Here is an 18,818-nt window from a genome sequence, read left to right on the forward strand (position 1 = left end):
TTCGCATTAAGACGAAGAACTAGGTTATTCTTTACGGATTTAGGGTAAATCATACCCTCATATTTAAGTTGACTTAAAAATAGGAGTAAGAACATAGACTGGACAGCTTTGTTGAAAATTTGATGGTCTGGTAACGAAAAGATACAACTAGATATACTTTCGTAATGACTCAGTAACAAAACTAAGCGATCAATCATAATATTGTTTGTCCTGTTTACTTCAATCAATTTCTTTTCCAGAAAGAACGTGATCCGTAAAGTCTGCTAATAGTCATTTGCAATCTGTGCGGTATTTAATACATAGTATAGAGATTCTATTAAACTCCAATGTGTCTATGTTGTACATGTCAACGTGCTACTTAGTACTGTGGTGACTGATGAATGATGATTTTCTAATCACTAAATAAAAAATTGAAATTTGGTCGTCATGAACGTGGCTTGAGCGATGTGATGATTTTTATTTATTTAAAGTCCCAAAATACTTGTTAAAATGTCTGAAGTTATCGTAGCTAAAGGACAACCTTTACCAGGAGATCCAGAAAAAAAGGGCTGGTTGTTTAAATGGACGAACTATCTCAAGGGATACCAACGAAGATGGTTCGTGTTGTCAAACGGACTATTATCATACTACAGGTACATACTACACTATTATCTTACATCAGACTGTGTTAATTTGTCTGTAATAACTTATTAGATACTGTTATATAAATACGCGACATATTATATACATAGACCGGTTTATTGGGCAATGCAAGTAATTCTTCTTTTAAACTGTTTCGGTATTATTTTGTATGTTTAACATATATTTTTTAGGAAATGTGATTCGACCAGCGTCACACAAACAATACAAAATTTTATTTGAAATAGAAATTAATACAGAAAAATTTATTGTGAATTTACCACTTGTTGACTCTGTTTATAAGTTATTAATACAAGTATTTGCATATTAAAGCACAACCTTGACCAAATCTTGAAACTGTTTTAATATGATTTTCAGAAAATAATTTATATAGGTATATATAAATATTATTTAGGGCCAAATCCATTTATATGGTACAGTGTATGTATATATGTAATGGCTAAATATATGAATGGTATTCTTGGTAAAGTACAACACTTTATTTGCAGAAATCAAGCAGAGATGGTACATACATGCCGAGGAACAATATCACTTCTTGGAGCTCTGATTCATACAGCTGACTCTTGTACTTTTGTAATCAGTAATGGTGGAACTCAGACATTTCATATTCGTGCTCATGATGAAGTGGAACGGCAAAGCTGGGTCACAGCTCTTGAACTTGCCAAAGCTAAAGCTATGTGAGTGTTTACTTCATAACATACTACATTCATACATGCTACATTTAAAGAAAAATATACACTTTATAAAAAAAATTAAAGTTGCATAATGGTACAAACAAAGGTTTCTGCATTTAATCCTAATTAACAGTTGTACAACATAAATAGAAAAAACAAAAAAGAATCAAGAACAATTAATGATAAATAGAAGTATAGTAATAGTAATAGAAGTATAGTAATAGTAATAGAAGTATAGTAATATTAACAAATAACACACAAATCTATAATTCTATTGGCAGTCTTAATGCATGCCAAAAGTCTCTCTAATGGCGCCAACTGTGTTGGCACTTGTAATTAAAGCAGGCATGCTATAGTGCTTAGTATCTTTTATCATAAAACTAGTTACTGTAATACTTTTCAGTCGCGCACAAGAATCTGATGATGATGACGATCAGATAAATTCTGGGCCAGTGCCACAAACAGAGGGAGAAAGTGAAGATGCAGGGGGTATTGCTAGGGAACTAAATGCAAGATTTCATGATCTACGCACATGCTCCGAATTGGTGAGATTATTTATTTCATTTACATGAATTTGTGTGTTGTGTGAATGTGCCTATTAAGATTATTTTTTAAATTTTAATAATGTAAATGTACAATCTTTTAACAGGTAACTAGACATGGTACGGCACTACAGAGGTCTTTAGTGGATCTTGAAATACCACCATCAGACACAGCAAAACAGGTTTCAGAAAGAGCTACACTATTTAGAATTTCCTGCAATGCTATGATGAATGTAAGTTGGCATTGAATAATTTTTGTACTACCTACATTAAAGCCATCTATTTATTTTTACATTTAGCTTATAATAGGACCAAATATTAATAGAATTACATACCTATATAGGCATGCTCAGAGTTCATGAGCGCTGCCGCAACATCTAGCGCGCGCATGAGTCGTGCCTTACAACACGAACGTGAACAGAAGTTGCGTCTACAAGAGATTGTGGAACAGCTTGCAAGACAGCATGACTCTTTGGAGAAGACAGCTAGAAGTACTCCTCATGCAGCAGGTAATATAAGATTATACAACTGAGTACCAATGAAGCTCTTATAAAATACATACAAAATGTATTGCTATAATATTATAATAATTATTTATACAATGAATATTATTTTAGAACAAAGTGTTGTAAATGGAAGGTACCTTAGTATCTTGTATAAGCAAAGAGGTGCCATTTTTTTAATCCAATGTATGTAACTTAGGTCACAGAGTTGTTTGAGCCATATAGGTTAATTGAGCCATATGATTTGTTAGTCAAGACTTCAAGCGATAGTTTCACTAGTATATTCTGTTTTTTTTTACTTTAATACTAAAAGTGTTTGGAAAGAGTTGTATTAAGATATTATAACAATCATGACTCTGAAGTGATGAACGATTAATGAATGACGATTGAAATTGAATTGTCATTTGACGCGTGACATTTCACGTTTGGTGACGGATCGAAGAAAATCTGAATTTATATATTGGGCTACTTACAAAATTACCTTTGTTTCTATATTTTATAAAAATATTTCTAAAATCTATTAATAAAATTGTAAAGTATTTATAGTATCTAAAAAAATGAATGAAAAGAAACATTCTTAGCACTTGTTTTGGTAGGTAAATCGATCGTAATGGAGTTCTGTATGTAGTGCAAATCTTGGATTTCTCGGCTTTCAGATATCAAGGTTGTGTTATTTGAAATAAAGTAATATCTTGCAGTAATTGGTGCAAATTCGTTTATCTAATTATTGTCTGCCCAATATTAGCGTGCCTCTGAATTTTTAAGTGTCTGTGTTATTGTTGGTGTGTATTTAGTGGCTTTTATTTGAAAATATATATCCTTACATTTTGTTATGCGTAAATAATTCAGCTAAGACCTCGTCATGGGTGGTAAGTGAATATGATAATAACAAGCGGTGCTGAGTGTCTCATCACATTGCAATTTCATGAGCAATGTGCATGCTTATTGTGAAGTGCTTATAGTAAATGCACAGGGCTAAAAGCAAAATCTTCTCATGATCACACTGTCACTATTAATTTCCAAAGTCAATGGCATTAAGTAGCTTTGTTTATTATTTTAGGCTCCATTCTATTTGAAAGGAAATGACAAGTGCAATTTGGACCTGTTTAGAATATATTATGAATTTAATTCGTCCTAATAGGAACACACAAAGTGATGTACCTAGATTTTAAAAATATTAGTTATATTTTTAGTAGGTAATACAAAAAATTGTACAGTAAGTAGCTTGTAAAAAGTAATGGGTTTCATAAAGGTGCAAGCAGGAAGTGTTAAATTTTATCAATGCCATAAGCAATTACAGGTCATAGTTGTATTATAGAAAGTACTTTCTATTGTCCAGCAAAGCTTAATATGGAAATCAAAATTGCTTAGTTATGATATTAAGAAGTATATTTAAGTAACATAGTATTGAGGGTGACTGTATGTAAAAAAATATTGGATTTTGATACATGCAAGTCATAGTTTGTCCTAGTTCTGGATTCTTGAACTCTAATTTTAAAGTGAATATATATATATATATTTATATATTATTTATTTCACATAAAATACTATTTTTGTTAGATAATAAAATTTTGATTAATTGATATTTTTATTTAAAATTAGTTTAGTTTGTGTAGTTAAAGAGTTTAAAAATATTTAATCAATGTTACTTTTGATCAATGTAGTTCAGTGAGACTTTCGTTGTTTGTTTTAACTGGAGTAATTAAATGCACAGAAGGCTGATCCTACCTGCCCTGCCCTAATTGCTTCAAAAGAAATAGAATCCATAAATAAATTTGCGAATGTATCTACCAGTTGTAGGCTTCATACATACAGCTTCTATCCATGGTCATTTTTACACGCTTTGTCATATTAAACTTGTGAGTTCTGCTTTTGTTTATGAATATTTTTTTCCTATTGAAAAATATTAGGTGTTACTTAAACTAATTTAGTATGGTGCATTACTGCAATTAAGCTGTTGTGCACTGTGCATTTATACTTGATAAATATCATCACAGTTGTGATGATATAGTGAAGTAGTAGTGATTTTCAAAAATAAATTATATTTTTTGATAAAATATCAATATATCTTAATTATGCTGCTTTAAAATGTGCATATTATTGTTAGGTTAATTGGAAGTTCCTATAAAAATGAATTAGACTATTGTAAATCTGACTAAAACTTGTTGTTACTTGCACTCTGTATATCAATTGTTTGGTAAAACTACATATATAGGTTGAACCAGTCTTTAAAAGAGGGACTAATCTAATTAAAATATTGCTATATATATAATGTATGGAGCAATTTTATTGTGTGTGAATTATATATAGGTAATAACTATCCTCTTTGTAGGTGGCAATGGTTCTGGCCCCAACAACGACACAGAAGATGAGGAACATGAATTTTTTGATGCAGTTGAAGAAGGAACTTCCTCAGGAATGGAGGACAAAAACTCTTTTGTAATCAAAGTGCCTGTAAGTTTTATACATTATAATTTAAATAAACTTATAATGGTTTAAGGTAATTGTGTACATATTTTAATTGTACACTATTATTTAAGTATTTGGTTTTTATTAATTATGAATCAATTCTTAAAAAAATAGATATATTTGGATTTCAATGACAAATCTAAAAAATACTGTCTCATTAATTTTATAGTTTTAATTTATAAACATATTTTACAAGGCAAAGAAAACCGCTTGTTTTTTTTTAAATCACACCATAATTTGGTTTTTTTATTAAAAATTCCTTTCTTGCGACTACACATTTTGTATGTTGGATATTTTTAAGTTTAATTACTGGCACCAATACTGTGTTATGAAGAAAAATTTATCACAATACACAGCATCAAGGTGGTTCTTTTAAATCCTTGTGACGGGTCATGCTCTTGATTTTCCAAGAAATATTTATATTTACTATTAAATACATTAGAAACTTTTTTTTTACTCGGATCTCAATTTTCATACATGACTCAATTACCTACTTATTATATATTATAAGAGTATTCATTAATTTTGCTTTGTAGGTAAATAGAAAAAACAAAGTAAAAAGCGGAGAAAGCTCTGACGAATCAGAGGCAGAGACTGTAACGGAAACACAACAAGTAAGTGAACATTTTCTTTAAAATTTATTGATAGGCTAGTAGTTGCTCATACATCTATGTCTATCACACATCTTCGAGTCTGGGTGTAATGCCAGTGTCTCCATTATACAAACGGGTGTTACTTGTGAATATTATATATATAAACTAATTTTCAATACAAAGACAACAACATTAGCAGTTAAGTAATCGATTTTATCGTTTAAAATATGTTAAGACTTAATGACTATTATATACTCTTAGCATTATCATTAATTTATTCACCGTAAGATACAAGTGTTAGAGGTGTTGAAAATTATTTTGATTCTTTAATCAATTATATCGAGAAAGTTTGCTATGGTATAAGTAAGGTATGGTAACTTCTGGATATAAGGCGAAAATTTATAACATTATTTACATACTATACTCGAGTTTCAAGTGCGATTTGGCCGTTTTTGTTAAATAGGAACGGTATGTGTGCCCATTTTCAGCGCTTTTTAGAAGGTAATTGTATACCATAATATACAATACTTGAGTCACGGCGAAGCCATGTAAAATTATAATTTGATTTATGATTAAATATGACTTTTGTATAAAATTGAAAAAAATTGAGTTCTGATAGACTAGTACTTCTGAATATAGATGTTTTATCACGATTTTACCTAGACCGACATTAATGGTTTCATTTTTATCTTTTTTAATATGGAAAATGTGTTGTAGGTAATATTCGTAGAAGATAAAGAACGAGCAGAGAGTGCAATGGGGGGTGCGGAAGCCGCCGCACTTAGTCTCAAAGAGCCAGATAATAAGGAGATGGATATCAAGATATGGGTGAGTTTGAATCTGTGTCCGTATATTAGCATTTAGCAATAGTCAGTTTTGAATACACGTTGTCTCTTATATTTAAATATTGGAATTGCTGAAATTATCGTGCGAAATTTACTATACTGTAGTATACTGTAGATACAGTTTAGCCGCAAACATACTCGCGAGCCCTCGGAATTAAGAATGTCTATGGCCAGCAGTATCACTTAACATCAGGTAAGCCTCTAGCACTTGTGCTATTAAAAAAATTCACGTATGCCTATTAAATTTGATTACGATACGAGACACACTGTCAAGTCTTGACGTTTAACCTGAGAGTAAACATACATGATATCGTCATGGCTCGGATCTTACAAAATATTTTTAGCAATGATACACTTATTAACCGTGTCTAATTATTGTGAACGTCGAAAATATTTAACATGTCTGTTATTTAAATTACAATAAATAGAAAAGTGTAAAAAAGTAAGCAACCTTAAATTCATGACAACGTATGGAAATTAGAGGTCAATATTATTTAAAAAAATATTCTTAACGTTAATAATTTTGGTTATTGTTTAATAGACACTCCCAAAGTATTCACTTGCATTAAATGTTTAAAATGTGTAAAATTAATATTTTAAAGCTAAATGTTAATAGTTAATAATTTAAATGAAGAATAATTTTATAAAAAGTTTTATGCCGAAAGAGTCGATATTAGAATGCAGATTTTTATTTAAATGAATACCTACTGGCGTAAATACGAGATAATTGTCTAACCAATTTTCAAAGTTCAACCGAAAACGTTTTACAATCAGTTTTTACAACAAATGTTAAACAATATTCCTCTACTAAGCGCGGTCTAGCGTTTTTGACCTTGTATATTATTTCATATATTTTAAAACTTGTTATTTTAACAATTTCGACTCCATGACACTAAATAGTAGGTGATTAAATGAAATTGGTCGTTATTGATTGAGTTGACCTTCACCCTGATATTGAGGCGTGTAATTTAAATCACTTGAGTCTACATACTTCATTTAGCGACTTTTAACTTGTGTTGCTATAGGCTATACCTTGTCATGTCAATGTCAAAATTGTAATTAATGATACATAAAGGTCAAAGTAAATGGTAAAAGTCCATAATATGGTTGAAAAAAAAATAAAGGCAAGATTATTATGTGGTATTTCAAAAATGTAAAACATTATTATGATGTGTTCCGTACGTGTGTTGTGTATTTGACAAAACTACCTCATAATATTACGCTTATGTTATATTATACAAACAACTATAAAAGTCTTTGATCGATGTTTATTTACCAAAAAGTAAAATATATGTTTAAGAAGGTTTCAATAAAAACGTTTTTGTGTCTGACATATGTCATCACTATTTGGGTTTCAAATATGCAGGTGGGCTCACGATATTTGCACACAGAAGGCATTAAAATACAAGGAAAATTGGCCGCGATTGGAACGACCTTAAAGATGAGGTTCGCCCGCTAATTATAATGTATAATAAATAATTAATAAAAAAGAAACGTAATACATTTATTTTCTTTATTCTTATTTTAATACAAACCAACATATAACTTGACAGCAAACAAAAAACATATGACCAGCAAAAAACTTTGCAGTTGTATTTATGCTGACCGTGTGTTCTTTGCATTAGTGAGGCGATGCAACTAGGTTAAACACTGACTTAGTAACTCTATGACTGTGTCGGTATTTCCAGAATACATTTTTCCTATTATACAATTACGTAATAGTTTAGAAGCAACACGTTTAAAAAGTGTTTTTTTTACTGCTCTATTTAGTAAATACTTATTTAATAATTAGAAAATCTAGTTAATTTAGGGCTTATAGTAGAGTAGTATTCAGTTTTTAACAATATGCAGAACTTGCTTATCATAAACTAGTGACTAAGGACTGTAACTTCCTCTTGATAACGTACAATTGTAAATCCTGATCGGGTATTATGAGTGGTCTATTTGAGATAATATTTTGAAAGCCGATCTATTTATAATTTATGACTTCTTTGCGGTTATTTATGGTACACAATGTGCTTGCTACGAAGGAAAATCTAAAAAAAATATAGTTAAAATTTTGACTCTTAACACGTTTTGTGCTTTTACCGTATTGCCAAAGATGTTATGAAGCTTTTACAAGTGTGATAAGTTAGGGTCATAGAAACGTCTCTAGAATAATTATGTTAAGATTTCAAAAACAACGTATAACGATTTTAATCTACCGTTAAATAATACATGGTCATTTGTAAGTTCACAATATTGTTAGATACATTAAAAGTTATAGAGATGACTTTTTGGGATCAAAACACGTCGTTTTCCTCGCGATGTTTTCTTACATCGAGTGTTAATTCTTCACATAGAAAGAAAAATCTCTTTCTCATATATATATTTTGTTATTTTTTTCAGCCTCATGTATCTCAAGCAACAGATAGTGTGATTGAGGGAAGGCCGCGTCGAACTCGAGTGCCTGATAAACCCAACTATCCCCTTAGCTTGTGGTCTATTATGAAGAATTGTATAGGTAAGTAGCAAGAACTACTCGTACACAAACTTCGCCAGTTTATTTAGGGGAAATTAGGATTCTTCTTTTAATCATTGAATCATTCTTATGACGTTGAATTAAGTGCAAATTAGGTTTGAAAAAATAAATAAGCCTCTCCTATGTAAAATGTAAAAGTAACCGATACATTGTCCGTTCTATGCCTTTGATTTGGGAACTGACAGTAAATATAAAATTCTAAGCATTTAATATGTATTTCTTTATTTCTGTTGACCGCAAAATATTTTTTTTATTAATATTAACCTTGCCAAAATGAATATTCATAGCAACCTATGTTATCGTATTAGTACCGATTCGACACGTTGACTCACAACTGCTAATGAAAACATTTGCACTTTGTATTTGAAGCCGTCTTGAAAACAATTATCCAAGGCCCAATCTAAAATGTTACAAGGTAGAAAAACTTGTGTTTAAAACTAAAGTCGAGTCGAGAATTTACTTAAAATTGTAATCAAAACTTGTTTATTTTTTGAGCGGTTTATTGATTAATAGGTGTCAAGCACTTTGAGGGCGTAACTCATTCACGATCAAACCTGCGACTTCGACAATATGTATTAAGACCAAATGAAATTATAGAAAAGTATGATTGTATAAACTACCTAAAGGCACCAGCCATCACACCTCACTGCTTAAGGATTCGAAGCATAATCTAGAAGCGTAGAAGAACTTTAAATTAGATTTATTTTATAAATATTTAACGCGAACCACGGTCTTATATTTATATCGTCTGTAGTGATCGCTTTCATTTGGCAAGTAGACTGTCTTTCCGAACGCAGAAAAAAAAAGTAGTTTTTTCGAGTAACGCAATTCTTTGATTTGATTAAGACGTTCCCATAACTACTGTTTAGGTAAGGAGCTATCAAAAATTCCTATTCCGGTTAACTTCAGCGAGCCACTCTCAATGCTTCAGCGATTAACGGAGGATTATGAGTACTCGTATATTCTGGATCAGGCAGCTACTTTCTCAGATCCTGCTCAACAGTTGGCCTATGTGGCTGCTTTTACGGTGTCTTCTTATGCTACTACAGCTAACAGGTATATTATCTAAGTTCTATCCATACTAATATTTTAAAGAGGAAACATTTGTGTTTTTTTATGTATGTTTGTAATGTTTTCATACGAAATCTACTGTACTGATTACAAAAAATATTTCATTAGAAAGCTGCATATTTACTGACTGACATAAGCTATATTACATTTAAAAACAAAATAGAGATTCCTAACAAATATGCAATAATATAAAACAAAGTGTGAATAAAAAGTCATCGCGTGCGCTGTGGAAACAATTGATGATAAAAAATTGTGTACGGTATTATATATTATTGTATATGACATAAGACGATATCTCCGCTAATATTTTTGTTTAAATTTGATATAACTTATCATAATCAAGCTAAAAATTCTTAGACTGAAAAAAAAATCATTACATACTTGAAAACAAGAATTTTTAAATACCTGTTGAGTATTACAGTTATTGTATGTATTGTATTTTTATATTACAAAGTCGGATATTCTAAACTTAAACTTAAAAATGCATTAGATTATGAATGTACGTGTGTAACTGTTTTATAGGTCTAAAGTCACATGAAGCTATTTTATATCTATTTTAAAATGTTTTTTTTTATATGAGTTAAGTGTAGAAATATTCGCAATTATTGCCTTTGTTTAGTGTGTAATAATTTTTATTACAGAACGACAAAGCCCTTCAACCCGCTGCTAGGTGAGACATATGAATGTGACAGAATGTCTGATCTCGGATGGAGAGTTATATCGGAACAGGCAAGTCGCTGTTGTTTATTTATTAAATTAAATATAATAATTTTCCAAAACCCAACCTTCCTCCTGCCTTTCCGACGTCCTTATCGCTCACTCACCTTAAGAATCTTAACCATAATCATAACCACGCATATAAATAAATAAACGTTGTCGACACTTAATAAATTCACATGAATAAAAAATAATATTTTTTTTGTTTAAATGATTTCCTATGAAACAATTTCCAATTCGGTTTCAATATTCAATATATTTTATTATTTCCTAAATTTAAAAATAAAATTAAAATTAAATATGGTTAGGTGTCGCACCATCCGCCAATGGTGGCCCAATTCTGCGAGGGCGTGTCCGGCTGGCAGTGCTGGCAGGAGTTCACGATGACGAGCAAGTTTCGCGGCAAGTACCTGCAGGTGATACCGCTCGGCGGCGCCTACGCGTACTTCCCCGCTTCCGGCAACAAATACTCTTGGCGGAAGGTACTTTGACAATTGACAACTCACATTTACAAGTAGGCAGGCGCGTTTGAAAGGTAGGTAAAGGCGGGAGGAATGACGTAGGTGATAATCTAAAAACTATTTTGACACGTTTCTTCACAGTCTAAATTTGGTAAGTAAGTACTCCAAAACAAATTAAAAAAAATATGGGCAAAAGGCTCATCTGATGTTAAGTGATACCACCGCCCATGGACACTTGCCGGAAGGCAAATGCATTGCCGACGAATTATAAATTAATTAGATAAAATAATTAACACAAAACATACACAAGAATGAAAGAAGAATCAATGGCGCTACAACCTTTTTAGGTCTGGGCCTCAGATTTCTGTATCTGTTTCATGATCATTTGTAAATCGAATAGGCAAGTAGGTGATCAGCCTTCTGTGCCTGACGCACGCCGTCGCTTTTATGAGTCTAAGGCAAGCCGGTTTCCTCACGATGTTTACCTTCACCGTTCGAGCGAATGTTAAATGCACACACAGAAAGAAAATCCATTGGTGCACAGCCGGGGATCGAACCTACGACCTCAGAGATGAGAGTCGCACGCCGTAGCCACTAGGCCAACACTGCACAAACATACACAAGAGTATCCCAATTTATTTTTTTCCGGAACCAGGAAATTAATGTCGTAGAAAGGTAGGCTAGGAATTAAACCCCATAGTAAAAAAGGTAGGTGAACAGGTGATGCATCACCCGCCAACCAGTGCCTCTCACTGTGAAGGCGCAAGCGGATGGATATGCTGGCAGCACTTTTCAGTGTCAAGTCTGTTCCGTGGTCAGTTCATCACGATATCTCCAAACGATGAGATATTCCTACTCTTCACTAATTCAGGGAGTCAGTACCGGTGGCATAAGGTTTGGGTTATGAACTCAATAGTTATTTCGTAGTCATATTAAAAAAAATTGGTATATTAATATTGTTTTATTTTAGTAATACATAATGTATGTACTGTTTTGTAGAATTTTCTGGATTTAGATGACAATTTGGCTGTCCTGTTCATTAGAATCGAACTACGTTACCTACGCTCAGTTTGGCGGCATAGTGATGGGGCAATTTCGATAATTAGAATTGATAGTTTTTTATCAATTCTAATTATCGAAATTGCGTTGATTTACTCACTCACTAACATATTCAAATATTTGATGCATACTTAACAGAGCCTTGCTATAGTGATTATTTAATTAAATAAGAAGTGAAATATTTTATTATTATTTATTTTCTGTAAGTGTAATATGTTTCATAATAAATTAACAATATTTTCTCCAAATTATATGAAGTCAAACTTTGACGATATTCATCACTATCAAAAGATTGGCCATGCATGACACAGACCGCGGTTTAGAATTTTCTCACTGTACATATTAGACAGGTAAAATGAATGATTGACAAAAGATATGATTTATGTCAAAGAAACCTATATAATAATAAAAATATTAGTACACATGAACAAGGTTTTATCGACTAATTTATGGGCAACATCACTATTTTAACTTGCTGCTGCAAAAACTGTGCGTTAGATTACGGGGTCTAATTAGAATGTACGTATTTTTGCGAATTAGGATAATTACGTTTACAGAAGAAATAAATAATCTCTATACCTACTAAAACGTGTTTTATACAATAGTGACGTGAATAAGAGCTTTTAAAATTTAAATTTAGAACCATTATATTTTAATGACGTCCACAAGTAAACGTTAAGTACCTACCTATATATGAATAAATGCTATTTTGATTTTCTGTTATCAAAATTTATAAGCGTGTATTCGTATGGGAATGACATTAGGTAACGCTTTGCCACGTAACTATTGTCATTAATTCGTTTGGCGTTGGTAGGCAAAAGTAATTTGATCTCAAGCTACAGGTCTTTTGGAGGACTTAATTTTGTAGAAAGATGGAGATTTGTACTAGTAATTACATTCATACTAGTTATGAAAAAAATATGTTTGTATGTAATTAGTATTTTTTCGTAAGGTAACGACAACAGTGCACAACATTATAGTGGGCAAGCTCTGGGTGGATAACCATGGGGATATGGAGATAGTCGGTGAAGCCGGTCCCGCTGCTGGATACGTAGCCCACCTCAAATATGTGCCTTATGGCTACTTTAGCAAGGACACACAACGGAAGGTCACTGGAGTTGTTAAGGATCCCAATGGAGTGGTGAGAGAAGATTTTTTATTGTATTTCATTCTTACTTAGATGTCAATGCAGTAATTCAAAATTGCGTATTTTAGTTTTTGGTCCGTGACCATCATCAGGGATCATGGTTTTTTTTAATGAATTGTTTCTAGCTGTAATGTAAATTTTTATAGATTACTAGCGGACCCGACAGACGTCCTGTTCATTCGTCTTAAATTAAAAATATCTAATTCTAAATATCAACGCATTTCTCATCCACTTATACAAACACTAAATATTTCATCAAAATCGGTCTAGCCCCTGAGGAGTTTATGTACAAAAATACGCACACAAGATTTATGTATCTACATCTTATGCAAAACCCGTACAAGAATCGTGATTGTACTCATACATCAGTTCTGTAATCTGCATCTTCAGTAAAAAATAAAACAAGAAGTGATGGCCTCGTGGCTCCAGGTACCTAAAAGGTAGCGCCACTGATTCTTGACAACAACGAATATTCCAGCCTCGATACGTGCTGCAAGGTCACTGGGACACTCGCGTGGAAGTGGCGGCCGTGACGAGCGCGTCCGCAGACAACACGGTGTGCAAGACTGGCAAGTTCACGCTTGCCTGGGAACGCGTGCCGGCCCCCAACGATTGTGACAAGTCAGTTATTTTTTATTACTCGATTATTATTACGAAGCCATCTGCATTTAAATATACATATTAATTTTTTTTTTGTTAACGTTGCTACCTATTGTAATAATAATTGTTTATTATCTCTACTATTTAAGACATTCTGTCGATCCAAACTGGTGGAGGCCTGATGACCACAGGTACTATACATTTAGCTGGCATCAGTCTCACACAAACAAGCATTTTCCTCAATAGAAGAAAGCCAATTATTTAATTATAATAATAAATAACTTGTTTATGTACGAAGCTTTTGTGAAAAAAAATATTATTAATTATGACGTAAGGATCCAAATATGATTAGATTTTATAGCAGAGAAGTCAGTCAAATCGAAAGTCGGAAAATAAAATATTAACGGTAAGAAAACATCTTCAATCCGGTTAAAAGGTGTTTACTTCCAATGTGTAAAAGCTATGTTGACAAAAGACAATACTATATTAACAGTAGTTAAATTCGGTGGCGGTTCTTGTAGATATGTTCAAATGAATATGATATGTTAAATGAAACATTTTGAAGCTGGATGTCAACTGGCTTTAATTGTTTTAAACATGAGCTTATAACCAACATACAATTAGAGGTAGTTGGCTTGCGACCCTAGCAAAAAACTAACTTGGCTTATTTATCGGTTTAAAATCTAAGTGACAAACAAGAATGTTGTATGTGTACAATTTATGAGTGTAGGAAAGACTAGAGGGCTCATTTTGGCTTCAGGTATGCGATAATTGCTAACATTTGGTTTACGCTTCTTAAAGGGGTCTGCCTATACACGCTTCTTAAAGGGGCCTGCTTCTACACGCTTCTTAAAAGGGCCTTCCTCTACACGCTTATTAAAGGGGTATGCCTATACCTACACTAATGAAATATGTGGCTACATCCTTGCCGACTGTATTCCTAAAATATGTATTCCGGCGATATATACCGGCCATTAAATATTGCCGAGTATTGTATAGTCAAGCTATAATTGCTGGCTGATGCTACCAGCCACACCCTTGCATATTCGTGAAAAAATACCCCGTCTATACAATAATTACAATACAAGTTGGAAAAGTTTGAAAGAAAGACAAAATATATAATAAAACTAGTAGGAACAAGGCAGTGAATGACTTACAAAGGCTTCACACCCGCTGTAGTTTAAGTTGTAAATGATGTGGGCAGGTGACTTAGATTTAACCGCCCGTTGCCTAATAACATACGTAACCTGCTTTTGTTCTGTTTTTTATATGTATGGTTTTGTATATTATGGTAACGAAGTGTAAATAAATGAATTTACTCTAACAAAAATTATTACAATTGCTGGTAGAACCAGAAATGTCATAGAAACTGGTTTTTGGGTAAATAATATTGTATTATTCAAAGTTTGTTACTTTTAGTTGTAATAAATTTTCAAATATATTTTGACTATATGAAAAAGTAATTTGCTCCTTTTTGAATAAAATTGCTATTGTTTTTAAGCAGTTGCGGCTTTTGCGTGTCGTTCCTGAGGTCGATGGTTCGATCCCTGGCCGTGCACAAAAGGACTTTTACTAGCCAATTCGACTTAGGGTCCTTCAAGAAAAGAGCGTACCAATTTTTAAAAAGCCAACACACTCGGGAGTACTCTGGCATTGAGTGTCCATGGGCGGCCGGTATCACTTAACATCGGGTGAGCTTCCTGCACGTTTGCCCCCCGTACTATAAAAAAACGTACCAAACATTTGTTCAAATTTTGTGTGACATTCCTTCTAATAGTGAAGCATAAATAAATCTTTTTTGGCCCACAGATGGTACAATTTCACCCTCCTAGCGGCGCAACTAAACGAAGCGGAATCGGGCGTAGCGCCCACGGACTCGCGCCGTCGCCCGGACCAGAGGCTCATGGAGGAAGGGCTTTGGGACGAGGCGAACGCCGAAAAGCTAAGGCTGGAGGAGAAGCAAAGGGCCGCGAGACGCGAACTGGAAGCCGCAGCGGAAGACGCCGCTGCTCGGGGCAGCCCTCCGCCCCCGCCGAGGGCCCCCGTGTGGTTCACGAGGCAGGCGGCCCCCGGCCAGCCCCATTTGAGGCATCTCTACAACAACAAGTACTGGGAGTGCAAGCAGAAGCAGGACTGGTCCGCCTGTGCCGACATCTTCTAGCGAACCCGCCGACGGACACCGTGAGACCTATTCGCAGTTAGGTAACGTCAATTTTATAGTTGCCATTTGGGGAATTCTGTAATCGATCGCAAATTTCATGACAGTACGGTCTTGAACGTGAGATTCGTGTTGTTATGGTTACTGTACAGTTCCTACATCAATAGTAATAAATGCTTAAGAGAATGCGACCGACGTTTTGATAAAACTATAAATTCGGGGCGAGCAGAAATTTGGCTCGTATTTGTTTGTGGTTACCATGGTAACTAATCTTTAGACCACGTTTTGTAATCAGACGTTTCGTGTCCCGAATAAGTAGATCCTTAGCAATGTAACAATTTTGTATGGACAACATGAACTTGGGTGGTTCAACAAGTAAACGGAACAAACATACGGACATACAATGAAAAAGTTTTTACTAAGAATTAAAAAAATATAAACATTGTGTAGAAGTTTGATATAACTCTGAATTGTAAAAAAAGCACAGAAATTGTAACTAAAAGTGCTAAGTTGTTTAACCTATTAACCGAGGAATTCGCTATTAAAACATAAACAATGAAACATGTATCGACGATAATACGAAACGTGCCATACACAAGGATGTATTAATATTGCGGGTAGGACACCCGTATACGCTATTGTTTACGTTTGATGTAATTATACGTCCCGCTCGGTTGACAGGTTAAATAAAAATAAATTTAACTTGAAAACACCTATATTATAACCTAAAATTACCAGGAAAACTATTTTCAAATGTATTACTTCTTCTATAAAATATATAGCGAATATTTATATGACATAAAATACTAAGCAACTATAATGTTTGGCGTTACGAGTTTTTTATTTGCTGTTTTGTCTATTCCTGCAAACTGACACAAGTCGAAAACTTGTTTTGTTTGACAACTGCAGTCTCATTGTGCCGTGAGGTTACTAGTCATAGAATATGACGCGCCTTCAAAATGCTGCCGGAGACATGCTACTTTTAATTTTTTCCTATCACTACCATCGAAACTAAGTATTGCATTTTAGAATGTCAAAAATAACCCTCACAAGTCTTTTGATTACCACTGTTCAGAATATTGACACTTATAATCGAATATGGAAAAACTTGGCAAAATTAAAAACATTTCTATCAAATTATATTTTCCTAACATGTCTTTGTGTTACTTCTGTCTTAAACGTCTCAAACGAGTCTTTCTTCCAAACGAGGGCTGATAAGGTGGTAGTCGATATTATATAAAATAATTAGCTTGTCTGTGGTAGCTTGAGGCGTTACACCAATTTTAAAAAATAAGATATAATTGTAAAACCATAAATAATTTTCGGAAATGTATTGTAACAAAATAAGATTATAATAATTTATGACAATTTTTAATTTTAGTTTCATTTACAAATCAATGGGTCCAGTCAGTTTTTCTGTTTGTGTGATTTTCCATTGTTTAAAAATTAAACACAATCTTTAGCAACTGACGTTTAAACACGAAAAAAATCTAATAAACTCATACATTTATTTTGTAGCACAAAACATTTCATGTTTGATGATGTTTTTTTTAAATAGCTGAACTGGACGTAATACATAGTACGAAATTGCATTTAATAATGTTCAAAAAATATCTCGATAAAGTATAACTAAGGTTCTTTGGGAAGTGGTGGTTTTGCACAGTAATTCTTAATTTTGATTAACTTGTTCTCAAGGAAGATACTGGAGTCTCAGAAACAGCATAACATTATAATTCTCACTACTCATTCCATAATATAATATTCTTTGTTGTTCACTTTCATTATTGTAAGATATTTTATTGTTTAAATAACTTATTATTTAAAATTGTTTGTTTAAGATGCATACAGTTTCACTGCTATATTTGTATTCAATTTTGAGATTTTTTTATAAAATAAAGGGTTAAGTTCAAACGTGTACGTACGCCTTTGGGCCTAAATCAATAGGAATGTGGAATAAAAGTTATATGTTTAATATAAATTATACAGACAACGAAACTCGTTAATTTAGTATCTGGTTGATCATTTGGATTACTACGCTGTAAATATAATAGTATTTGCTTTTTTATAAATTTACTATAAACATTAACCTTTTTCAAATAAGCCTTTTAATATTCTAGCGACTTTATATAACAGTAGGTGCTTCATAAAGGATGTATATAATTTCCGTGTATACTAGTAATATTTAAGTTTACGTACTTTTTTGTAAACTTTGTAAACTAAACCTTGTCAGCGTCGAAAATACATCCTTGATATTTCCGCTTCCAATTTCAAACACAAAAGCCAAATGAGCGCACTAAGGATTATTTTTTAAAATAATTTTTGTACCGTGTAAATAATGGCGAAACTGCAAGTGTATTCCAGAACTAAGCGTAGTTGCGTCCAAATACACTAAGGTTAACGGGTTCCGCATTCTTGACGGGACGTTTGAGCTTGTTCCATAGACTACGTGTACAATGCCTTAAATAGGAGTAACGCCGTTAACAAGGCGAGTTAGTATCAAATCCACGTTACCTGTGTGGGTTTGATACCAACTTGTATGTGATGTAGATTATTTTGTAAGAACTATTACAAATTGTACATTTTCAAGTGGATGTAAGATAATTTGTTAATATTTTTATTAATAGAATGATGTTTGAATACAAGCCGTAACATCTGTATCATGTTATAAAAAATAAACTATAATATTAAAATATTTTGTTCTTATTCAAGTCCGCGTCGAATTCGCACCCTCGTTCAACTTATCGAAGCAAGCAGCAGCAGCAATCAATATGTATAAATTACGCACATATTTATTATCAAATTAATAAATTTATACAGGA

At 32.9% G+C, this 18,818-nt stretch overlaps 1 protein-coding gene across 2 annotated transcripts; it reads left to right on the forward strand.

Moving 5' to 3' along the window:
• The first annotated feature begins 365 nt into the window (after nt 1-365).
• On the forward strand, nt 366-18,683 carry LOC123709222 (oxysterol-binding protein 1). Of its 2 annotated transcripts, none has more exons than XM_045660348.1 (15): nt 366-632; nt 1,128-1,316; nt 1,717-1,858; nt 1,963-2,088; nt 2,199-2,364; nt 4,691-4,812; nt 5,364-5,441; nt 6,138-6,248; nt 8,654-8,768; nt 9,656-9,842; nt 10,499-10,586; nt 11,756-11,929; nt 13,047-13,235; nt 13,720-13,862; nt 15,651-18,683. In XM_045660348.1, the coding sequence occupies exons 1-15, from the start codon at nt 490-492 to the stop codon at nt 16,000-16,002; spliced, it is 2,325 nt and encodes a 774-aa protein (XP_045516304.1). In that variant the 5' UTR covers nt 366-489; the 3' UTR covers nt 16,003-18,683. The 2 variants fall into 2 exon arrangements, with proteins under 2 accessions (XP_045516304.1, XP_045516303.1); XM_045660347.1 differs by lacking the exon at nt 11,756-11,929 and adding an exon at nt 10,883-11,056 and having other exon boundaries at nt 368-632.
• The last annotated feature ends 135 nt before the right edge of the window (nt 18,684-18,818 follow it).

Source organism: Pieris brassicae, chromosome 5, assembly GCF_905147105.1.
Source record: "Pieris brassicae chromosome 5, ilPieBrab1.1, whole genome shotgun sequence".
In the NCBI taxonomy this organism is placed as follows: Eukaryota; Metazoa; Arthropoda; class Insecta; order Lepidoptera; family Pieridae; genus Pieris; species Pieris brassicae.

Excerpts from the sequence above, each read along its gene's own strand:
- LOC123709222 (XM_045660348.1), top strand. The coding sequence starts at position 490 with ATGTCTGAAGTTATCGTAGCTAAAGGACAACCTTTACCAGGAGATCCA. Across the intron at positions 1,317-1,716 it reads CTTGCCAAAGCTAAAGCTAT|TCGCGCACAAGAATCTGATG; the intron begins GTGAGTGTTTAC and ends AATACTTTTCAG. Across the intron at positions 8,769-9,655 it reads TATTATGAAGAATTGTATAG|GTAAGGAGCTATCAAAAATT; the intron begins GTAAGTAGCAAG and ends ACTACTGTTTAG.